General features: G+C 37.9%; 1 protein-coding gene, 2 long non-coding RNA genes and 1 pseudogene across 4 annotated transcripts in view; 2 read left to right on the plus strand and 2 right to left on the minus strand.

The window, feature by feature from the left end:
• Window positions 1-3542: 3542 nt before the first annotated feature.
• Window positions 3543-22789, plus strand: part of LOC112034731 (eukaryotic translation initiation factor 2 subunit beta) — a 101675-nt gene continuing 82428 nt past the window's right edge. The window contains exons 1-2 of the mRNA XM_065777146.1: window positions 3543-3688; window positions 3838-3883. Coding sequence (XP_065633218.1) covers window positions 3674-3688; window positions 3838-3883 — 61 coding nt within the window. The 5' untranslated portion in view covers window positions 3543-3673. The remainder of the gene's footprint in view (window positions 3689-3837; window positions 3884-22789) is intronic.
• Window positions 5051-7445, minus strand: LOC112017212 (receptor-like protein kinase FERONIA; annotated as a pseudogene).
• On the plus strand, window positions 8354-10952 carry LOC136069066 (uncharacterized). The gene is made up of 2 exons (XR_010630349.1): window positions 8354-8551; window positions 10602-10952. It is a non-coding gene; the product is annotated as an uncharacterized LOC136069066 (long non-coding RNA).
• Window positions 18383-21290, minus strand: LOC112017107 (uncharacterized). Of its 2 annotated transcripts, XR_010630348.1 has the most exons (4): window positions 21032-21290; window positions 19853-19915; window positions 19295-19570; window positions 18383-18601 (listed from the first exon to the last, which is right to left on the minus strand). It is a non-coding gene; the product is annotated as an uncharacterized LOC112017107 (long non-coding RNA). The 2 variants fall into 2 exon arrangements; XR_002883431.2 differs by lacking the exon at window positions 18383-18601 and having other exon boundaries at window positions 19021-19570; window positions 21032-21282.

A 22789-nucleotide genomic window follows, 5' to 3' on the forward strand; every position in this document is an offset into this window, starting at 1 on the left:
TACCGATAAGGCCTCTGATGGGACGGATGGCCAGATAAGAAGGCAAATAGATGATCAACAGACGGAAAAAGGGGATAGGAAGATGAAAACTATAAAAGAAAAGTTAGTAAAGTAAAACAAGGGAGAAAAAAGAGGGAGAACGATAAGGCCTCCTCGGCCACAGGCCGAGGAGCATCTCCCCCTTGAAAGAAAAACTCTTAGCATTTTTCTTCGTTGCAAGAAAATTCATGCTTGGTGATCGACGGCCAGCACCTAAACCTTTCACCCCACTCTCTATAAATGTATTGTTTGGGCTTATTGGGCTGAAAGACCCGTCACCCAGGGTCAATCCAAATTGAGTCCCTACAGGGACATTTTAGAAATTTAAATGCACAATCGAGAGAGATTTGAGTGCTTAAGATATAAAATCCAACACTCACAAAACCATAGTAGGTTTACAATTTTAAATCAAACCCCCATTTGTTTTATTAATATGGATATTATAGTTGGATCGAGTTAGAAAAACAATAAAGTTAACCTACATAGTAAAGGAAGGAATTAAATGTTAGCCTTATAAGTTACTAGCTTCATCACACGCGCTTTGCACATGTGATGAGACTTTTTTTTTGGGTCTAGTGTCATAATTTTTCTTTCTTTTTAATATATATATATATATATTTGGATAAGTTTGTTTTGAAGATATGTATTAGTAGGAAAATGTCATATTTTGTAAGTATTTTAAGTGGAGTTGGAGATATATTTTTACCGGGTTGTCCTCAAGTTTTTTCCATATTAAACATAAGATTTAGGGGTATTTTTAAACCACATAAAAATCTAGTCCAAAGAGGAGAATTATCTTTTAGATAGTATAGATAAGTGTATAGAGCCTATAGGCTACTTTAGGAGTTGGGCTTACACTTATAAAACTTTTATCTACCATTCTCATTGTCCTTAATTACTTGACCAAAAACCCCTAGAAAAAAAAAATTCTCTAAAGGATTCCCTCCTTGGCTTTGTCTCACGTTGCTAACATGAGAGTTAGGTGTTGTTCTATAAGTGTCTAAGCCATGTTTTCCCCAAAAAAAAAAAAAGAATAATAAAATTGGGAGTTGGGCTTACACTAATAAGGTTTTACTGCTACTACCACTACCAATTGGGCCTACGATAAGTCATCTTTGAAGCCCAACCCAAAAAGTGAAGAATGTTATGGTTAAACGTCGCCGTTTTAGAGATGTTTAAGTTATCATAGAGCTCAGTGAATTCTCAGTTGAGTTCACGCATCCAAGGAACTTGAACTCCTGCTTCCTGCCCGGGTTGTAATATGGACATGAAGACTCCTATTTTTTGCTTCAAAAAAAAAAAAAAAAAAAAAAAAGAAAAGAAAAGAAAAGAAGGAACTTGAACTCCACTAGATGCATAAGTAAGTACATAATATACTATTTCCTTGGAGTAATTATGAGATGCATATATCAAAAATTCAGTGTGAAAGTTGAATGAGATAAACTAATCCATTGAGGATCCATAATCGACTCCAAATTTTGGATCTAAGGCTTTATTGTTGTTGTTGCGTTGTTGTATATATCAAAAATTCAGTGTGAAAGGGGAATGCGCTAAATTGTTTCAAATTCTCATTAATAAGTAAAATTAGTAATCAAGGTTACAAAAAATCAGAGCTAGAATGGGATATACCTTTAATCTTAGGGATATAATTTTAATTTTAAAAGTATTATATGAAGCTATGTTACATTTTATTTTGCATCGTACAAATTTCAACTTATAAATTCATGATCTGACTAATTGCTTTTGTCTTCCACTAAGTACAAAGCCTACTACCTACCAGAAACATGTCATAAGTAAACATGATACTCAAGTTCTCTCTTTTCCTTAGTTTTGATGATTCAACTCATATCCTAAAGGTAGGGTCTCAAATGAATTGCATATGTTGGTCAGTGCTTGATTTGAGTCATAATATCAGCTCTAAGTACTAAATTGTCTGGACCATGTTTTGTTGTGGTAGATGAATATGTCATATGTAATAGCTGCAATAGTTCAAATACCTCTACAGAAAAAAAAAAAAAAGAGAGAAAAAAAACCCTTATTCAGGAAATTTGTCTCAAAAAGCCTCCCCCCATGAAAAGTACGCTTTTTATAAGACAAAATTTGGGTATTCATGTTTTAATTCAATGGTCCAAGTAGACCCTAGATGTATTAGATGGTTAAGATCAAATTTTAAAATTTTCTATAGGTTTTAAATCACAATGCTCCCTCTCCCAGTAAGTTTTAAACTTTTCAAAGAAATTGGTAATACACACACACACACACACACACACACACACGCATACACACACAATTTCAGTTATTTTTTGAACCATTTTAGTTTGCATTGGGAGAGATATGACAAATTAATTGTTAATCAATTATAATAAGACTATTGGATCATGGGTGGATAGCCAAGGGCTAAGATATTTATAATTGTTCTGCATTAATAAATTTACATTATTTAATTATTTCAGAAATGTAACAGTGAAATGCGTGTTATTGAAATATTCCGTCCCAAATAGATAAACTAGAACAGTTATTAGGGAACAAATTTAAAACTTTGCTCACATTGCAGACATTTATTCTCATTTAGATAAAGGGTCTTACTGCTGAATGTTGATGCCCGTTTGTTTTGTTATTGGGTTTTTCTTATAGGCCTAGAGTGAAATGATAGCTACTAACAACCATGAGTTGTCTAGATTTAAGAGTTTCAAACTTGCTCGCTAAAAAAACCCGGTCTAAAGAGGGCCACCATTAGGCTGTTGACATGTGACTTCATGAGAAAATGGACCTCCATGACATCAAATGCTGGGGATGCATGGGGTTCGGTCTTTGACTTATAAGGTACAAATGGTTTCTCCTTGATGTGCACTTCACCAATACCCTCGTTACTCTCCTCTATATTCCCCTGTAGCTGTAAAGAAAACTCAAGGTTCCACAACACATCATAAATAGATGGCCTGTCGATGCGTTGATTAGCCACACACCTCATTGCAATCTCGGCAAACCGCTTGAAGCATTCGGTTGCAATCTTCCCCTTTAGATAAGGATCAATCATCTGATCTAGAATACCTTTCTCATGGCATTGTGCAGCCCACTCTGCCAAGTCACTTGCTCCTCTAGAAGTGTTGTGTCCAATACTGGCAGAGCACACAAGATCTAAAAAGAATGACCCCAAATGAGTAAACATCAGATTTTTCAGTTAGTTGTTGTAGCAAGAAGTACTTTGGATCCAAATATCCAAAACTACCTTTAACAACTATGGTTACATGTGTCTTATGACTCTTATCCAAAGTAGGATACATTTTTGACAAGCCAAAATTGGAAACCTTGGCAACCCACTTCTCATCCAAGAGAATGTTAGTTGTCTTAACATCTCGGTGGATAATAGTGTGCTTGGTACCAGTGTAGAGATAGTGTAAACTGCGAGCAACTCCAATGCATATCTCAAGCCTTCGCTTCCAAGGCAATGGCAGTTTTTGGGTCTTGTATAGATGCTCACACAACATTCCATGAGNAAAAAAAAAAAAAAAAAAAAAAAAGAAAAGAAAAGAAAAGAAGGAACTTGAACTCCACGACCAGACAAGAAAGAGAACTCAACTCAACGATATTGCTATTGTAGTTCATTACACAAGCACTGAAATGACAATCAATCATGACCCACAACAAGGTTTCACTTTCTTACTTTCTCTCTTAACGCAAATGTTGTCTTTGCTATATTAGTTTATGTTGTCCCCATTAAGATTTTCATATAAATTAATTCTTTAGATAACCCAATAATATTTTTTTTTCCCTGTTTAAATTTGTATTTTTTTGCAGATTTCCTCGTTTGAAAGAAGAAAAAGAAGAAGGGTCAGGATTTTTTCTAAAATTCAGTGTGAAAGGGGAATGCGCTAAATTGTTTCAAATTCTCATTAATAAGTAAAATTAGTAATCAAGGTTACAAAAAATCAGAGCTAGAATGGGATATACCTTTAATCTTAGGGATATAATTTTAATTTTAAAAGTATTATATGAAGCTATGTTACATTTTATTTTGCATCGTACAAATTTCAACTTATAAATTCATGATCTGACTAATTGCTTTTGTCTTCCACTAAGTACAAAGCCTACTACCTACCAGAAACATGTCATAAGTAAACATGATACTCAAGTTCTCTCTTTTCCTTAGTTTTGATGATTCAACTCATATCCTAAAGGTAGGGTCTCAAATGAATTGCATATGTTGGTCAGTGCTTGATTTGAGTCATAATATCAGCTCTAAGTACTAAATTGTCTGGACCATGTTTTGTTGTGGTAGATGAATATGTCATATGTAATAGCTGCAATAGTTCAAATACCTCTACAGAAAAAAAAAAAAAAGAGAGAAAAAAAACCCTTATTCAGGAAATTTGTCTCAAAAAGCCTCCCCCCATGAAAAGTACGCTTTTTATAAGACAAAATTTGGGTATTCATGTTTTAATTCAATGGTCCAAGTAGACCCTAGATGTATTAGATGGTTAAGATCAAATTTTAAAATTTTCTATAGGTTTTAAATCACAATGCTCCCTCTCCCAGTAAGTTTTAAACTTTTCAAAGAAATTGGTAATACACACACACACACACACACACACACACACGCATACACACACAATTTCAGTTATTTTTTGAACCATTTTAGTTTGCATTGGGAGAGATATGACAAATTAATTGTTAATCAATTATAATAAGACTATTGGATCATGGGTGGATAGCCAAGGGCTAAGATATTTATAATTGTTCTGCATTAATAAATTTACATTATTTAATTATTTCAGAAATGTAACAGTGAAATGCGTGTTATTGAAATATTCCGTCCCAAATAGATAAACTAGAACAGTTATTAGGGAACAAATTTAAAACTTTGCTCACATTGCAGACATTTATTCTCATTTAGATAAAGGGTCTTACTGCTGAATGTTGATGCCCGTTTGTTTTGTTATTGGGTTTTTCTTATAGGCCTAGAGTGAAATGATAGCTACTAACAACCATGAGTTGTCTAGATTTAAGAGTTTCAAACTTGCTCGCTAAAAAAACCCGGTCTAAAGAGGGCCACCATTAGGCTGTTGACATGTGACTTCATGAGAAAATGGACCTCCATGACATCAAATGCTGGGGATGCATGGGGTTCGGTCTTTGACTTATAAGGTACAAATGGTTTCTCCTTGATGTGCACTTCACCAATACCCTCGTTACTCTCCTCTATATTCCCCTGTAGCTGTAAAGAAAACTCAAGGTTCCACAACACATCATAAATAGATGGCCTGTCGATGCGTTGATTAGCCACACACCTCATTGCAATCTCGGCAAACCGCTTGAAGCATTCGGTTGCAATCTTCCCCTTTAGATAAGGATCAATCATCTGATCTAGAATACCTTTCTCATGGCATTGTGCAGCCCACTCTGCCAAGTCACTTGCTCCTCTAGAAGTGTTGTGTCCAATACTGGCAGAGCACACAAGATCTAAAAAGAATGACCCCAAATGAGTAAACATCAGATTTTTCAGTTAGTTGTTGTAGCAAGAAGTACTTTGGATCCAAATATCCAAAACTACCTTTAACAACTATGGTTACATGTGTCTTATGACTCTTATCCAAAGTAGGATACATTTTTGACAAGCCAAAATTGGAAACCTTGGCAACCCACTTCTCATCCAAGAGAATGTTAGTTGTCTTAACATCTCGGTGGATAATAGTGTGCTTGGTACCAGTGTAGAGATAGTGTAAACTGCGAGCAACTCCAATGCATATCTCAAGCCTTCGCTTCCAAGGCAATGGCAGTTTTTGGGTCTTGTATAGATGCTCACACAACATTCCATGAGCCATGTAGTCATAAACAAGAATCATTTCACAGTTTTCTTCACAATAGCCAATCAATGAAATAGGTGGAAATGACGAAGGTTTGAAAGCATTTCAATCTCAGTTTGAAACTCATCTACTCCTTGACCAGAGAGTGGGTTTCCATGCTTGATTGCTATTTTGGTTGCTTCATTGTCAATTTCTCCCTTGTAAACTTTACCAAAACCTCCAATCCCGAGGAGTTGAGCCTCATCGAAGTTCTTAGTAGTAGTGCTGATCTTAGTAAATGAGAAGTGGTGACAATGGTTCTTGGTAAATCCTCCTTGATGTTCTTTGTGCCACTAAGAAGGAACTACCCTTGCACTCAAATCTTTTCCATGCCGGCGACGGGAGGCAGCAATAAGAAAGAAACCCAGAATAAGCGCTAAGACAATTCCACCACCAACACATCCGATGATAATTGCTTTCTGATTCTTTGTTTTACCACCATCAGATGATGCTCTAGCCCTTGTTGGGTCAATCACATCCTGTTTAGGAGCAGGAATGGGATTTGGCCGAGCAAGATTACCATTTGTACCATTAGCTTTGAGTATCTCTACTCCACTCAAGGTCACATCGTAATAATCAGGCTTACTAGATGGGACAGGATGCAGCACAAGCCAAATATTCTGCTGCGGGCTTCCATTTGGAACAAGAACCACGTAATCCTTATCCATTGCAAATCCCAACTTGCTCACCTGCCTAGGCAATAACATCTGCCCCTTTCTAAGCAGTTTGATTATAAAGGAAGATATCAAACACTCTTTGATTAATCTTGGTTATATTTTCCTGAATTTCGCAGAAATGAAGCCTAACAAGGTAAGAGAATCCGGAATCAATTGAGAAAATTCGAGTCAAATTGTAATTGAGATTGATTTGAGGATTCGACCCCATTGATCTAGCAGCGCCGTAGACATCAACTGGTGCAACAAAAGTAGGCATGCCCATAGGATACTGGATTGTCATGTTATTAGCAGAATATGCAACCCCAAAGGAAGCCCCATAGAGGTATGGCAAGTCATCAGCCCAGGACCTATAAAGACTCGTATCATGGGAGGGTGAAATATCATTTCCACCCATGTTCAACTGATAAACATTCTCAAGTGCAGTGGAGTTATCAATGTAGAAAGGAGCATTCTGACCTACAATCATCAGAGTTCCATCTGTGGAACTATAAATATCAGGCATTGACACAATCTCAATGCCTTTCACAAATGCATACGCCCTTGGAGCTTTGGCGGATGGGATGAAACTTATATCCAATGTTGCACCCTCATCACTGATAAGTATTTTGGGCGTATCTCTCTCCTCAAAAATCCAATTGACACAAGGCCAGAAGGATTGGAACCGTGACTTAAATATCTACAACTTTTCAGTTTTGAGTTTTTCGAAATTCACAATTTTTGAAGGCCGAAATTAACTCACAAATTACTGCTGTAAATTTGGATGAAAATTAAAATAGTAAAAGTTTTATTTTCTTTGGACACTTTGACATTAAGGTTTGGAAGGGAGGCTGCGTAGAACAAATTTGGCAGAGAAAACCTTGTATTTTCCCTTCTCTAATGGCAGCATAACCTTTTTGCTAGGGCTAGGGGTTATGTTTCTTCTATACAGTATGAATATTCAATGTGATTCTTTCTAGGATTTTATCAACAACATATTTGATTGTTCAATTAGATTTCTTTTGATGTATTAGTTCTTCCATGCTTTCAATAAGTTTAATCATGTTTTTCTTATTTTTTAGATGAATTTCTAATAGTTTCAAATAGAAATCAGGTTTTAAAGTGAATAAGTTTTTTTCTGAAATTTTTTCTAACCGCATTATTAATCTAAGTTATCATGCATTCTTAAATCTTCTCAGTTCAACCGAATCATAAGTATTTAATTGTATAAGAACAATCAATTATGAAATATATAATTTTTTATATTACAAAGAATTTCATATCGATATAGGGAAATACTCCGATGTCCTAGTATTTACATTATTGACTTCAATCAGTTATCACTGTTATTCTTGTTTACAATTACTAGACAAAAATTATTCTTCATCTTCATCAAAGTTTTTTTTTTTTTTTTAAATTATATTGTCTTTAAATTTACCTTGCTCTTTGTGGTTTGACCTCGGTACTCCGAGAATTATATTGCTATGATCTTCTGCATTTGGGAGTGAGCAAGCACCCACACAACTTAGGAGGATTTTCTCAGTTGGTACATAATTGGCAGCCAGAGTTGCATGAAATGTAAAAGCCAACTAAAGAATAATGGGTATAGGTATAGACACAAAACCAAGATTATAAGTGTTCCTCACTGACTCAAAGTTCAAAATTTTCACCAATTAGTTGAGGTTTTATAAACCAAAAAATGGATATTTTAATGATTTGAAAAAATCTTGAAGCACTGACCAAATCCTTCAGAGCCAAGAAAATGCAAATGATTAAAAAAGTTGAGCTCCAAAGGTCGGAGTTGAACAACTATTACTACAAAATCTGAGTTACAAAAACGAGAAGCTGAAACAAAGTAGAGCTTGCTTTTCTATAATCTACCTCATCTCTTTTATAGTCTAACTTAATTCTTACATTTACTGTTTACTTTGGATTAATGCCAATTGTGGTACTGTGTTTACAACTTTGCCTACTTTCCATTGATAGGACCTGGCAGTGGACGACAAATTCAACAAGGTAATGATTATGTTACAGAAATCGTTAAAAAGGAAAATCAGTCACATTTTTTTCCCTTGGTTGCATTCTTTTTGGTTAGAATCCACTGACCCCTTATGGATTCTCTTGCTAATTTCAGACGATTCTATGGACTATTTGAATTGAGGAAAGATAGATACACCAATTTTTTTACAACTTGTTAATTTGGCAATTGTGATTGGGTTAACATTTAACAAAACTCACATGGACTATTATTGTCGTCACATTTATTATGCACTAATCACAACAGGATCATATCAATAGTAGTAAAAAAATTTGTAAACATTTTGGTGTCAGACCTAAATTACTTTAATTGGGTCATCTCTATTAGAACCTTAAGTGGGTCTCAGCTGATTTCTGAGATGAACACATTACATAGGTGAGTGTAGGCGTGTAGCTGTCCCTGAAAATTTGGTGGTATTGGTCTTAATTAGTTAATAATTCTAATAGTGAACATTATTTCCCAGAAGTTGCAGATGCATGACAATTACAGTGGTCGTAGTCCTAATAGTAATAAAAAACAGACCAGTAGGAATACATTCAACAATTTTCCCAGGTACACTATTCACTAGCATGTAGTTGGACCCCGAGGTATGTCTCTCACACCATTCATAATGTCTTTCTGACTAGACTCATCCCTCCTCATCACTTTTGAATTCAAACTTACTCCAAATTTATACTACCTGGATTGCATTGATTTTAGTCCAGATTTACAATCACTAGGTGTTGCACTGTCATCCTATTTGTGTAACACCTAATAGATCATGAAAATCCTAACCCTTTGTATTACTATTAATTCATCCTTGACATGCATGATTCTTTTTTTCTAGTCGGTGAACGTTGGATAATAAGATACTAATATCTTGGAAATTCTCCATTTATTTGCGAGCTTAATACAATCAGCTACCTCCTTTTGAAAAGGGGGAAAAAATAGCAATAAGCCAATAACATTTATACCGTGTGTCAAATGTACATGTCACTTTCTAAAATATTGAATACCCAAAGTAAAAGAACAAAGTTGCACAAAATGCAATGAAAGTATAACTGTATAAGTGACATTTCAGGGTAACTATAATCAAATTAGAGAAAATTTAACAAATGTCTTATCAATATTGGTTTATGAAATATTTTTAAAAACTTTTTATGGGAAAAGAAAAAAGAAATTAATTTTTTTTATTTTATATTTTTCATAAAAGTGGTATTAAAACTTTTCTTAAATGATCATTAACAAATAATCTAAGGGCATTCGTTAACTAGACTCATTAATTTATCATTTTAAACATAACGAATAAACTTGTTGCAGACCCATGTGATGTGTGAGAATAAATAATTATTTTGTATTGTAATATAATGTATAATTTTTTTTTTCTAAATTTTTTTGAAGATAATTTGTTCTCCCAAAAAATTAATCAAATTTTTATTCGGTCCAATTAGGTCTACTTCGGTCCAATTTGGTCAACTTGGTCCAATTCGCTCCACTCGACCAATTTCGGTCTCCTTTCAATCCATTTTTGACTAATTGGGCAAATTGATTCTTTTTGTAGGTTTTTTATTCATTTTTATTTATTTATTTATTTTTTGTGTAAGGACCAAAATCCAACGGCCTAAGCCCACTTTAAGTAGTGAGTGGTTGAGTCCAGCCTTGGCCCAAATCAATAAATTTGTAAGAGAAGGAAAAAAACGACAAGAGGGGGCTCTGCCTGAGGATGACAATATGGGGGAAAGGGCTTATATTATTGAATAGATGAGCTAAGATCCTCCTCTAAGTTAGCTTGAGGAGGTCGATGCTATACAGAAAAATGGCATTGTTCACTCTCTCCTCTCTGTGTTCTTCTTATCTTTTTTCTCTTTTTTGATACTTGTGTCTTGATCCTTTTTCTAATGCACTTTCCTTTCCTTATATATTTCTACCTCTATCATATCTCAACTATCCATTCTCACCTAACATCCCTCCTCTCATGACACTTGTTACTTTTAACATCTGAAAAAGGTGGTGGAAGGAATTTGCTTAACTGTGACTTACACTGTTCAGGTCACTTCGTCATCAATGCGGCTGGTAAATCTGTTACCCACCATTTAATGCAAATGCAACAGGCCACATCGAACCAGAAGCTTCGCTGATGTCCACTGACTTTATCTCTCTTCAGACTCAAGCTCCCACTTAGAATGCCTTAGAGTACCTTGACTCGCTTCTTCCTCTCCGCTGGCAACTTTCCTCTTTGGGCCCATGGTCCGTGGTATCCTCACACCAATGTTGCAACTCTTCAACTTCATCCTCGGTTCTCGGGCACCTACGTTTATTTTTTTAATTTTAGCTCAAAAATTCATTTTTGTTCTTAATTTTTTGGTTGAAAAGTATGAAATTTTATTATAATTGGGCTAAACTCTTTAGTTTTGAGTTAAAAATACAAAGAAAATACTAAAATAGACATTAGAAATTAGAAATATGAGCCCTAAAAATGCAATAAAAATTATAAAAATTCAAAATTCTTATTTAGTCCACATTAGTTCTATTCAGTCATTTAGTCCTCTTTGATCCAATTTGGTCCTATTTAATCCATTCTGTCCACTTAAGTTATATTAGGTCCGATTCGGTCCATTCGGTTTTATTTAGTCCACTTCTGTCTAATTCGGTCTATTTAGCCCACATTGGCTCTATTTGGTCCACATTGGTCGTATTTTGTCGACTTCAGTCTTATTCGGTCAATTTTGTCCACTGGTTCTATTTAGTCCATTCTGTCTACTTTGGTTCTATTTAGTCCATTCTGTCCACTTTGATTTACTTTAGTCTTATTTGGTCCATTTTGGTCATATTCGGTCCATTTTGTTCACTTTGGTTCTATTTGGTTCATGCTATCCATCTTGGTCCTATTCAGTCTACATTGGTCCTATTCGGTCCGCTTCAGTCCAGTTTGTCCACTTCAATTTGATTTGGTCCCATTCCGTCCATTCTGTCCACATTGGTCCTATTCGGTCCATTCATTCTTATTCGATCCATTCAGTCCTATTCGGCCCAACTTGTTCCTATTTGGTCCTATTCAGTCCATTTGGTCCAATTCGGATCACTTCGGCCAATTTTGGTCCACTTCGATCTATTTTTGTGCACTTGCATAATGGAAAAAGACATGTTTAGGTTGAAAGCACCTACCTAAATCCAAATTTATTAATATATATATATATATATATATTGATAGGGATATTTTAGCCATAAAATTAATACCCCCGAAACATCGCTCAAAAAGGTCTGCGACACCCACATACCCGTCAGTTTCACAGAAACCAACGGAAAAGTAAGGCCGGCGACACCAAACGTGACGACCCCATAATGAAACTCGACAGCGTCTCCATAGGCCAACGAGAATTCATGACTGACGGATGTGGAGAGGTCGACGGGGTTAAGGAGGTCGACGGGTCCAGCCTGGCTTAACTTGACCCCTACAGATGTCTATGTAAGGAAGTTTCTTGTATCCTAAGATCAACCCTAATAAAAGGAATCCTTACAAAGAAAGGATCTCGCAAAGTACGTGTATTAATGAGGATCTTTCCTACAAGGAAAGATCTTCTCCACCAAGAAACGAAGGTCAGCTTTACACTACTATAAAAATCCCAAAACCCTTATAAATCAAGGTACGCATAATTTACCCTAGCTCTGGCACTCTAGAGTTGTGGAAGTTTTATAACTTAACATTTGGCTGGTATCACACTAGTACTCTTTGCAAGGTCTTCTTTATTTCTATTTTGCAGGTTCTGTCTAGAGCACGTGAGGACCGTGTAGCTCATTGCCGATTTTTGGCATCATTAGTTGGCGCTGTATGTGGGAAAGAGAGTAAAATAGTAACAGCCATATTACCACTTCTTAGACAAAGAGTTGTATGGTACTCACAAGCTTAATGGCAATCAATAACCATATCGAAGAAGAACCACACATTGCTGCCCTTGAAAGACAGGTATAGACCCTAGCCGCAACTGTGGAACACCTTACCAAGTAGAACCACGACCTAAAGGAATAGCTGCGCCAAAGGGATGCTGGGCCCAACAGTCACAAGGAGGAGCAAGAGGGCATCAGCGCCGAAAGGAAGGACCGGAAGGCAGCTATGCCCCAAGTAGGTAAGAGCGACAAGATACCAGTCGTCCATTCGACACAAATACGGTACCACCACATATGGTCATGGAGATGCAGATGGTGAAGGAAAGGATGGACCTTATGATGAATGCCTTCAAGGGGTGGGTGTCAAACGACCTTGATGAGTTGGTCCATCGGACAGATTCGCCTTTCACAGCATCCGTCACTTCGTTCCCTCTTCTTGCAAAGTTCTGTATGCCGCAAATAGAAGCCTATGACGGGTCAAAGGATCCCTTGGACCACCTGGAGACATTCAAAATCCTCATGCACTTACAAGGTGTGGCGGATGAGATCATGTGCCGAGCCTTCCCAACTATATTAAAGGGTCCCGCAAGGGTGTGGTTCAGTAGACTGACACCCAACTCCATCGGTACCTTCAAGGAGCTGAGCGCGTAGTTTGCCTCACACTTTATCAGGGGACACGTATAAGAAGTCCACTGCATGCTTGATGAGTATCAAGCAACAAGAAGATGAGACACTAAGGTCTTACATAACCCATTTCAACAAGGAAGCTCTCTCTATAGACGAAACTGATGACAAGATACTTGTTGCATTCATCAATGGTCTGCAAAAGCGGAAGTTTTTGTTCTCCTTATACAAGAATGACCCAAAGGCCATGTTAGATGTGCTTTATCGAGCTATTAAGTACATGAACGCAAAGGACGCACTGCTAGCTCGAGAGGAGAAACCCAAGAAGAGGGAAAGGCAAGACGATGCCCCGCAAGAAAGGGGACGGAAGATGACTAGAACTGGAGACTAACGAGAGGACAGGCATTTCAAACCCCCCACTGGAAGGTTCACCAACTTCACCCTGCTGATTACCCTGATTGATCAGGTGTTGATGCAAATCAGGGACGACACGACCTTGATGTGGCCTGACAAGTTAAAGGGAGATCCTGCAAGAGGTCTAGAGACAAATATTGCCGTTTTCATCAGGATCATGGTCACGACACGTCTGAATGTTATGATTTGAAGTAGCAGATTGAAGCCCTTATTAGACAAGGGAAGCTACAGCGATTCGTCAGCAAAGAAAGGGCAGATCCACCATAGGAGCAGGTTGCTAGAAGGGATAACGAGCACCCTAAGCCACCTATAGGGGACATAAAGATGATTATAGGGGGCATCACGACTTCAGGTTCATCCAAGAAGGCCCGTAAGACTTACCTTAGGATGGTTCAGAACGTCTAGCTCACAGGTTTTGTCCAAAAAATGGCGCGAGTCGACAACCCTATAATTGGATTCTCGGAAGAAGATGCTCGACATCTCCACCACCCATACAGCGATGCACTTGTTGTTAGTATTCGGATAGGGGACTACAATACTCACCGGGTCCTGGTTGATAATAGAAGCTCTACTGATATCCTCTACTGCCCGACATTCCAACAGATGAGGATTGAAAGAGAGCGACTCGTACCAGCCAACGAATCGCTCGTTGGGTTTAGAGGAACGGGGGTATACACCCTCGACGTGGTCACATTGCCCGTGATGATTGGCAACTACTTTTAGCAAATTACTAAGGACGTTACATTCCTTGTTGTCAACTACTTGTTTGCCTATAATGCCATACTGGGCCGACCTGCCCTCAACTCATGGAAGGCCGTGACTTCAACCTATCACCTGATGATCAAATTCCCCACTAAGTATGGAGTAGGAGAGGTACGTGGGGATCAAGTGGCAGCACGAGAGTGCAACATAGCAATGCTAGAGATGGATGACCACTTGCAGACCATGAACATTGAAGAATAGAGGGCGGTCGCAGAACCCATTGAAGGATTGGAAGAGATACTTCTCGATAACTCTAGGCCAGAGCGAACGACTAGGATCGGCACCCTCGCTAGTTCGCCAGTCTGTCAAGCGCTTACGACATTCCTAAGAGAAAATCAAGACGTCTTTGCTTGGAGTCATGAAGATATGCCTGGGATCGACCCTTTAGTTGTGGTGCGCAGGTTGAATGTGTCACCCTTTTTTCCATCTATCTGTCAGAAGAAGCGAATGTTCACCCAAGAACGAGATCGGGCTATAGCGGAAGAAGTCCGTAAACTGCAATATGCAAAATTCATCAAGGAAGTATACTATCCTAACTGGTTGGCCAATGTAGTGATGGTTAAAAAAGCCAACGGGAAATGAAGAATATGTGTAGACTTTACCGACTTGAACAAGGCGTGTCTTAAGGATAGCTACCCCTTCTTGTGGGTTGACATCCTAGTAGACTTAATAGTAAGACATCAGTTATTAAGCTTCATGGATGCATTGTTTGGTTACAATCAGATCAAATTGGATGAAGTTGACTAAGAGAAAACTTCGTTCGTCACCAGCCAAGGCCTTTTCTGTTATAAGGTGATGCTGTTTGGTCTCAAGAACGCGGGCGCAACGTATCAGAGGCTCATGAACAAAATGTTTGCGCATCAGATTGGAAGAAATGTCGAAGTTTACGTGGACGACATGCTAGCAAAAAGTCGAAGGGAGGACGATCACTTAGACGACCTCAAAGAGACCTTTAACACCCTCCACTCTTACAACATGAAGCTCAATCCAAGCAAATGCACATTTGGGGTGACAGTTGAAAAATTCTTAGGGTTCATGGTGTCTCAGAGAGGTATCAAAATCAACCTAGACAAGATTTGAGCCATAATGGGGATGGCATCACCAAGAAACACAAAAGAAGTGCAATGCCTCAAGGTGACGAACAAGTGTCTACCTTTCTTTCGCACGCTGAAGAAGTCCTTCAAGTGGACGGCCGATTGCCAACAAGTTTTTGATGATTTAAAAGCATACCTCTCTTTCCCACCATTACTAAGTCCTTCCTAACCAGGGGAAGAGCTATTTCTCTATCTGGCTGTCTCCCCGGCTGTTGTCAGTATGACTTTAGTCAGAGAAGAAGACAGGGTACAGAAGCCAGTGTACTACACTAGTCGAGCACTCCGTAGCGCAGAGTAGAGGTACCCACCGATGGAAAAGCTTACCTTCACTTTAGTTATCGCAGCCCGTAAGCTCAAGCCATACTTCTAGGCTCATACTATAGTCGTCCTAACAGATAAGCCTCTATGGCGGGTAATAAGTAACCCTGAAGCAGCTAGATGGATGGCACTATAGGCAATAGAGTTAAACGAATTTGACATACAGTACCGCCCGCGTACTGCCATAAAGGGACAGGTGGTCATTGACTTCATTGCGGGATTCACCAACATGGAAGGCCAGGGGGCAAGAGAACATCCCTAAGGAAGTATTCACACAGATGGATTGTTTAACAGGTAGGCTGGTGGAGCAGGTATAGTGCTTCGTTCTCCAGAAGGGGACGAGATCGAGTGTATGGTTCTTCTCGACTTCCCTATGACTAACAATGAAATGGAATATGAGGCTCTAGTGGCAAGACTAGATCTTGCCAAAGCCGCGGGGGCCATGAGTGTGGTTGTGTACTGTGATTCTCAAGTGGTCACGAGCCAGGTAAACGGTGACTACGACTGCAAATGGGAAAGAATGAAGAAATACCTGGAGTATGTAAGGAAACGGATGGGCGAGTTTTAGACCAAGTTTGCTCAAATCCTCAGGGAAGAGAACGAGCAGGCCGACTGTCTTGCGAAAGCCGCATCAACAGAATGCATGCTTTTCCCTAGTAAAGTACTTTCTTTTATCCAACTCTCACCTTTAATGGACAACGTCGGCGTGCAGGAAATAGACTCGGGAAGCAACTGGACTGCATCAATAATTTCTTACTTAAAAAACGGCACACTACCCGACAGTAAGGAGGCCGTAAGGAAGCTGAAGGTCCAGACAGCATGATTTGTTCTGATAAAGGACGTCTTGTACAAGAGAGGTTTTCTCGCCCGAACCTAAGGTGCGTAAGCCCCGAAGAAGCAGACTATGTCATGAGAGAAGTCCATAAAGGGATTTGTGGGAACCACTTAGGGTCGCGATCTTTGGTGTATAAGCTAATTTGAGCTGGATACTACTAGCTTTCTATGCAGAAGGATACCTAGGCTTATGTTAAAGCCTGCGAAAAATGTCAAAGGTTTAGCAATGTCATTAGACAGCTGACAGAAGAGCTCACCCCAATAACGGCCCCTTGGCCTTTCGCTCAATGGGGATTGGATATCATAGGCCCATTCCAAGTAGTAATGAGATAACTGAAGTTCCTAATAGTTGGTATAGACTACTTCACCAAATGGGTAGAAGCCGAAACTTTGGCTACCATCACAGAAAAGAACGTATGAAGCTTCGTCTAGAGAAACATTATTTGTAGGTACGGAATCCCTAGGGTCTTGGTCTCCGATAACGGAAAACAATTCGACAACGACTCTTTTAGGGAATTTTGCTTATAGTTAGGGATCAAGAACCACTACTCCTCCCCGCCCACCTTCAGGCCAACGGATAGGTTGAGGTTACGAACCAATTCTTCTCAAGATCATCAAGACTTGGCTCGAGGGAGCAAAAGGTATATAGCCAGAAGAATTGCCAAATGTACTATGGGCGTACAGGATGACAACGAGGACACCTACAGGAGAAATGCTTTTGGCTAGTGTACGGGAGCAAGGCTGTCATCCCTGCTGAGATCGGACTCATAAGCTACATAGTGGGAAACCATGACGAGAGCAGGAATGATGAAGCTATATGCCAGCAGCTTGACTTAGTGGATGAGGTCAGTGCAACGACCAAACAAAGATTAGTGCGGTACCAGAAACCTCATGGCCAAGCATTACAACTCAAGAGTCAGGCACAGAAACTTCCAGGTTGAAGATCTCGTTTTGAGAAAAGTGATAGGTGCTACAAGAGATCCCTCACAGGGAAAGCTAGAACCTCATTAGGAAGGACCTTATAGGATAGTTTCATGGCAGAGGAAAGGAACCTACCACTTGGAGATGCTAGACGAACAAAAGTTGCACCACCCATGGAACACGGAGCACACTCTTCATTTCCAATTTACTTCCTTTTAGTTAATTTTTGCTATCGACAGTACTGTTTAAGCCATAAAGGCAGTTTTTTATTCTTTCAATGACAATTTTTTACTTATGCATGCATTTATCACAATAAGAACAGTTATTCAAATATGATCTGTGTATGCATGTGCCTTTGTGAAACTACATCTGTGATTAAGTCCACAAGTGGACAAGTTCATTATTAAGTCTACCAATAGACAAATTCATTAGGTCCACAAGTGGACGAGTTCATCCCATGGGGATGCCTTGAAATTATTAAGTCCATAAGTGGACGAGTTCATAATTAGGTCCACAAGTGGATGAGTTCATCCCATGGGGATGCCTTGAAATTATTATGTCCACAAGTGGACGAATTTATTATTAGGTCCACAAGTGGACGAATTCATCTCATGGGAATGCCTTGAAATTATTAAGTCCACAAGTGGATGAATTCATCTTATGGGGATGCCTTGAAATTATCAAGTCCACAAGTGGACGAGTTCATTATTTAGTCCAAGTGGACAAGTTCATTATTAAGTCTATAGGTGGACAAGTACACCAAAGTAGACGTGTCACGCCCCAAACCTGATATCTGGATTTGTGACCATGACCAGCATGCTAATATTAAGCTTAAACCTGATATTAACAAGAACTAACTTAACTTTTATAAAACTTTCACAAAAGTTTTTACAAAAGCTTCCCTCTTTATTTAAATCCTTGTTTCTTTACTTAAAAGATATAACTTTTCATTTGCCATTCAGAGCATCTACACTGTACTCAAAGAATAACATAATCCACCAATTACTCAAATTCTAAATTCCACATAATACATCTCTTAATGCTTTGAGGTACACAATTTTCATTAGATCCTAAAATACACAATACTACAAAGCTAAATATCAAATTGCTAATTTAGGATTTATACATATAAAACTAAGACTAGCTCCTTCCAAAACTCAACTAAAGTTCCCTCGGCTCCAAATTAAAACCTGTTGACTGAAAGAGTGGAAGGGGTGAGCTATATAGCTTAGTAAAGGTAAGATATACGAGAATTTAATAAGGATGCATGTAAATCAATTCATTTCATTTTACAATTATTCAGATAGGAGAACCCCTTTTCATGCATAGTATTCTATACTATTTATAATAATAACTTATATGCTCTTCGTAAAAATAATTGTTCTCCATTTTCTTATCAGAATAATATTATCAAAGCCTTTCAGATTGAATTTCTTTCATTTCTTACAAAGTTACCATATATATATATTTACATTACAAAATGATCATTTTAACTTAAAATCAGATAATCGGTAACGTTGTCTTAAACTGGAAGCATCTTGAAGAATAATAAAACTTTCCTTCATAAACTCCTTATTGTAAAATATTATAACTTCCATAATTATAAAACTTAATCATAAAGAAAAGCAGATATCTGATAACTTCTTAACATAAACTTGTACTTTCTTCAGAAACTTTATCTTTATAGCATAACAGAACTTCATAAACTTTTATCTTTAATGAACAACTTTCTTTTCATTAGAAACTTCTTCTTTTTATGAGAGCTTTTAACTTTCCACAATGCATTTAACAAAATAATTCTCTCATGATTAATAACATAATATAGCTGTTCATAAATAACTTATTGGTTAGTCCATATCTGATAAGTCTGTACAGAGAAGGTCTCATCACATTTGGGTGCCCTCATGTGTATGATATTGTCCCCTTTGGGAGGCCTGATGACACATCTCCTCTAGGTTTTGCTCCCCCCCGTCGTCCGTACACATTGGGGAGAAGGCCTTGTTCAGATTAGAGTTACGGGCAACCCCATTTCCTCTACTTTAAATGGCCTAGAGTTACGGGCAGCCCCATTTCCTCTACTTTAAATGGCCAAACAGATAACATTTTTTCATGGAAAGCCAGTAATTAACCCTTACTGGCCGAGTTCAGATCACCAGAGGACATAACCTGAAAAATTTCCATACTCATACATTATACTGATATTTCTTATTTTGCCTAATATTCCATAATAATAGCATATCTATCTCATTTTTAAATATTATGTTCGTGATATAGATAATGACATCAATATGCTAAAATTATCATGTATATAAGCTTGCACAACTCACGAACATATATTTTACTTAAATCATGCTTATATGTAATATCTTTAATTAAAAGGTTTTAATGCATAATACTTTTTGAAATAATCTTTATATTTATCAAAAGCACATATCTCAAATCCCTTACCTGAAACCAGAGGAACCGAGAGCCTACAGTCGAAGGAGCTTAAACCTAGGGAACTGGTAACACCTAAACCAAATATCAAGGCTTATTACTTACTATCAATTAATTCCTTATCATAAACTTACACATTCATCTTAAAGCCTATCTCTTAAAATCAAGGAAGTCCTAATCCCACCTCAAAGAGGTTTCCACAAACATATTATGCACACGTCAACAAATAATGTACCAACCTAACGAAATGCCATCATTCTCATATTTATCTCATAACTCTAGAAGAGCCAGCTTCATTTCAAAGGGTACTTTGAGCTTAGGACAATAATGCATGCATAAATAGACACTGTTTTAAGCATTGTCATGTAACCATATACACTCTTAATGTTCAACAAAACAGCTTCATAAATACAACCGTCGAATGGTTTAGAACCCCTCCTTTGAGTACTAAACCTTGAACCAAGTTATACAAAATTACTCTATGATCCAGACATATCATATGATGAGCATAATGAATTATAGCTCAAATCATTCACCCTAACTTTAGAATTAAATCCTCAAAGTTAGGCATGTCCCTTACTGTTTACTGTTTCATTCCAGCGGCATATACTTTACTTATAAAATACAAATGGACTATCAATTCACATCCAAACCTCATGCAATTTTACAGAGCAATCCCTTGTATGTCCAGTATATACCATAAAAATTTCGTGGTCAAAGCATAAAACCATAATTTACTAAAAATCATACAATACTGCATACTCAAATCTGTCATGACAGAATTTCATGCAACTTAGAAATTAAACCATTATTTCTATATTGATCCAAATGCTGCAAGACCACTTCCATAACAACCATGTGTGTCTTAGAATTCATAAAAAAATACTCCTAGCATCCTAATTCACAGAATATGATTTAATACATATTTTTCTTGTTTTAAATATCAAATTTGTCATAGAGACAGCTTCAGTACATATTCTTACAAAATTATCAACAAATAGCAATAGGCCTTAATTTCATTTGGGTATTTTTATACCTATAATAAACATACTAAAATATGTTATTAAACATTCAATAAACCATAATATCATCAAACCTTCAAATCACTAAAACAGAATCATAATTCAGCCTATAAAATCAGGATAGAGGTTAAAGAAGTAGAAATAAACAAATGAAGTTTCAATTACTTACCCCCAACAATTTGAAGCTGAAATTTTAGTGTTAACCCTTTAATTTCTTCTTTAGAAAGGGATATTTTGTTTTGGTGAGAGAGGGAGGGCTGCCATGTAAAAAGGGGAGAAGAAAGAAACAAAGAACAAGGAAAAGAGTAGGGAAAGAGGGCTGGACTTTCTGGTCTGATGCAGCCAAGAAAATAGGATAAGGAGAAGACTTTTGGGGCAGCAAAAAGGGGATAAGAGATGGGGACTTTGGGTGGAATACGTGTATGGCTAGGGAAAGAAAAATCACACCCACTTTCCACTTTCTTGCATTCACACTCACACTTTTCTACAAAAATAATTTCTTGCATTCACACTTACACTTTTCTACAAAAATAATATCACTTTGCATATATATATCCTTACCTTTATAAAGTTATATCCATCACATTAAAAGAGCATATATGTTCTATAATATCACAATATCAAAGCTTCATACACTTAAAAGTAATTAAGATAATGACATGCATATAAACCCATAAAATTAATTATGCAATTAGGTTGGGGTGTTACAAGATGGGTTCATCCTAGTTATTTACCAAGTCCTTTAGGGGAGAGTACATCCTAACATGTATGCACAAAGATGGACGGACATATGTGTATCCCAAAATAAAGATCAACACATAGCAAAAGCATACTAAAAGTGACGGATGTAAAATGTTAAATAGACACCATAAATAAAAGAAAGTGTTTACAACATGGACAAAAAACAAGAAGGGCACTTAACATCGTATGAAAATAAGATAAAATACATAAGTTAAAATAAAAAACTAGGCTGAAAGGTTTTGTGTGTCTTGAGAAGGAAGGTTCTCATCATCTTTGGCAAGAGAATTCTGGGCGTCTTAGGCAGAAGGGTTAAGAGGAGGATCATTAGCAGACGGAGCCAAGGAAGTGACGGGTCCTTCGACAGCAGGTTGAGCAAGGACCACACCGTCACCTTTTGGATCCCGCTCTGATTGAGTAGAGTCGTTGGTCTCCTCACTGACGGTATTGCCACCTGCAGGGGTCGTTAGACAAGGTCATCCATAGTGACTTCTGATAGATCTAGGTTTGGGTAGACGGACCTGACCTACTTCAGGCGGTCCTCAAACTTATTACCATAGTAGACTACACAGGCATCAATAAAAGGCTGAGAAGCCTTGAACTCTATTATGGCGTCAATCCTGGCCGTCTCTACCCGCTCACAAAGGGCCGTTAGCTCCTTCTCCAGGTTGGTTTTGGCCTCTTGCGCCTTCTCTCGAAGACGGGCTTCCTCTTTCAGCTTCTCAGTCAAGGCCGTCACCTCCTTGTTAAGAGTACGGACGACCCCATTGTATTGCTCCTGCTCGTTGGTCAGGGTCTCATTCTGCTTCCTAAGCCGGCTGATCACCCCTTCTTGAGCGATGCTCCTATCTAGAAGCGCCCTCATACGCACCAGCGCCTAAAAACAAGACAAATCATCAACCAATGAATGAAAAACAGTAAAAGAGAGTTTGAAAAAAGGACTTACCCTAGAAAGGTCAAAAAGACCCGATGCCCCCAAGTCTTCCGTCGTCTGCTCGGCACAAGGGTCCAAGTCCGTCTCCTTGATGATTGACTCAACCATCTCAACGGCATGTTCCTTATGTGTGAGAAGATGATGCACGGTTCCCTGGCTGACGGGACCAATCACCGTCATTAAACTCTTGCCAGCTCCATGGTTAGGTTTGGAAGGTGACGACTTCTTTGGTTTGTCATTTGTAGGGAGGCCCGA

Source organism: Quercus suber, unplaced genomic scaffold (genome assembly GCF_002906115.3).
Source record: "Quercus suber isolate HL8 unplaced genomic scaffold, Cork oak 2.0 scaffold_149, whole genome shotgun sequence".
NCBI lineage: Eukaryota > Viridiplantae > Streptophyta > Magnoliopsida > Fagales > Fagaceae > Quercus > Quercus suber.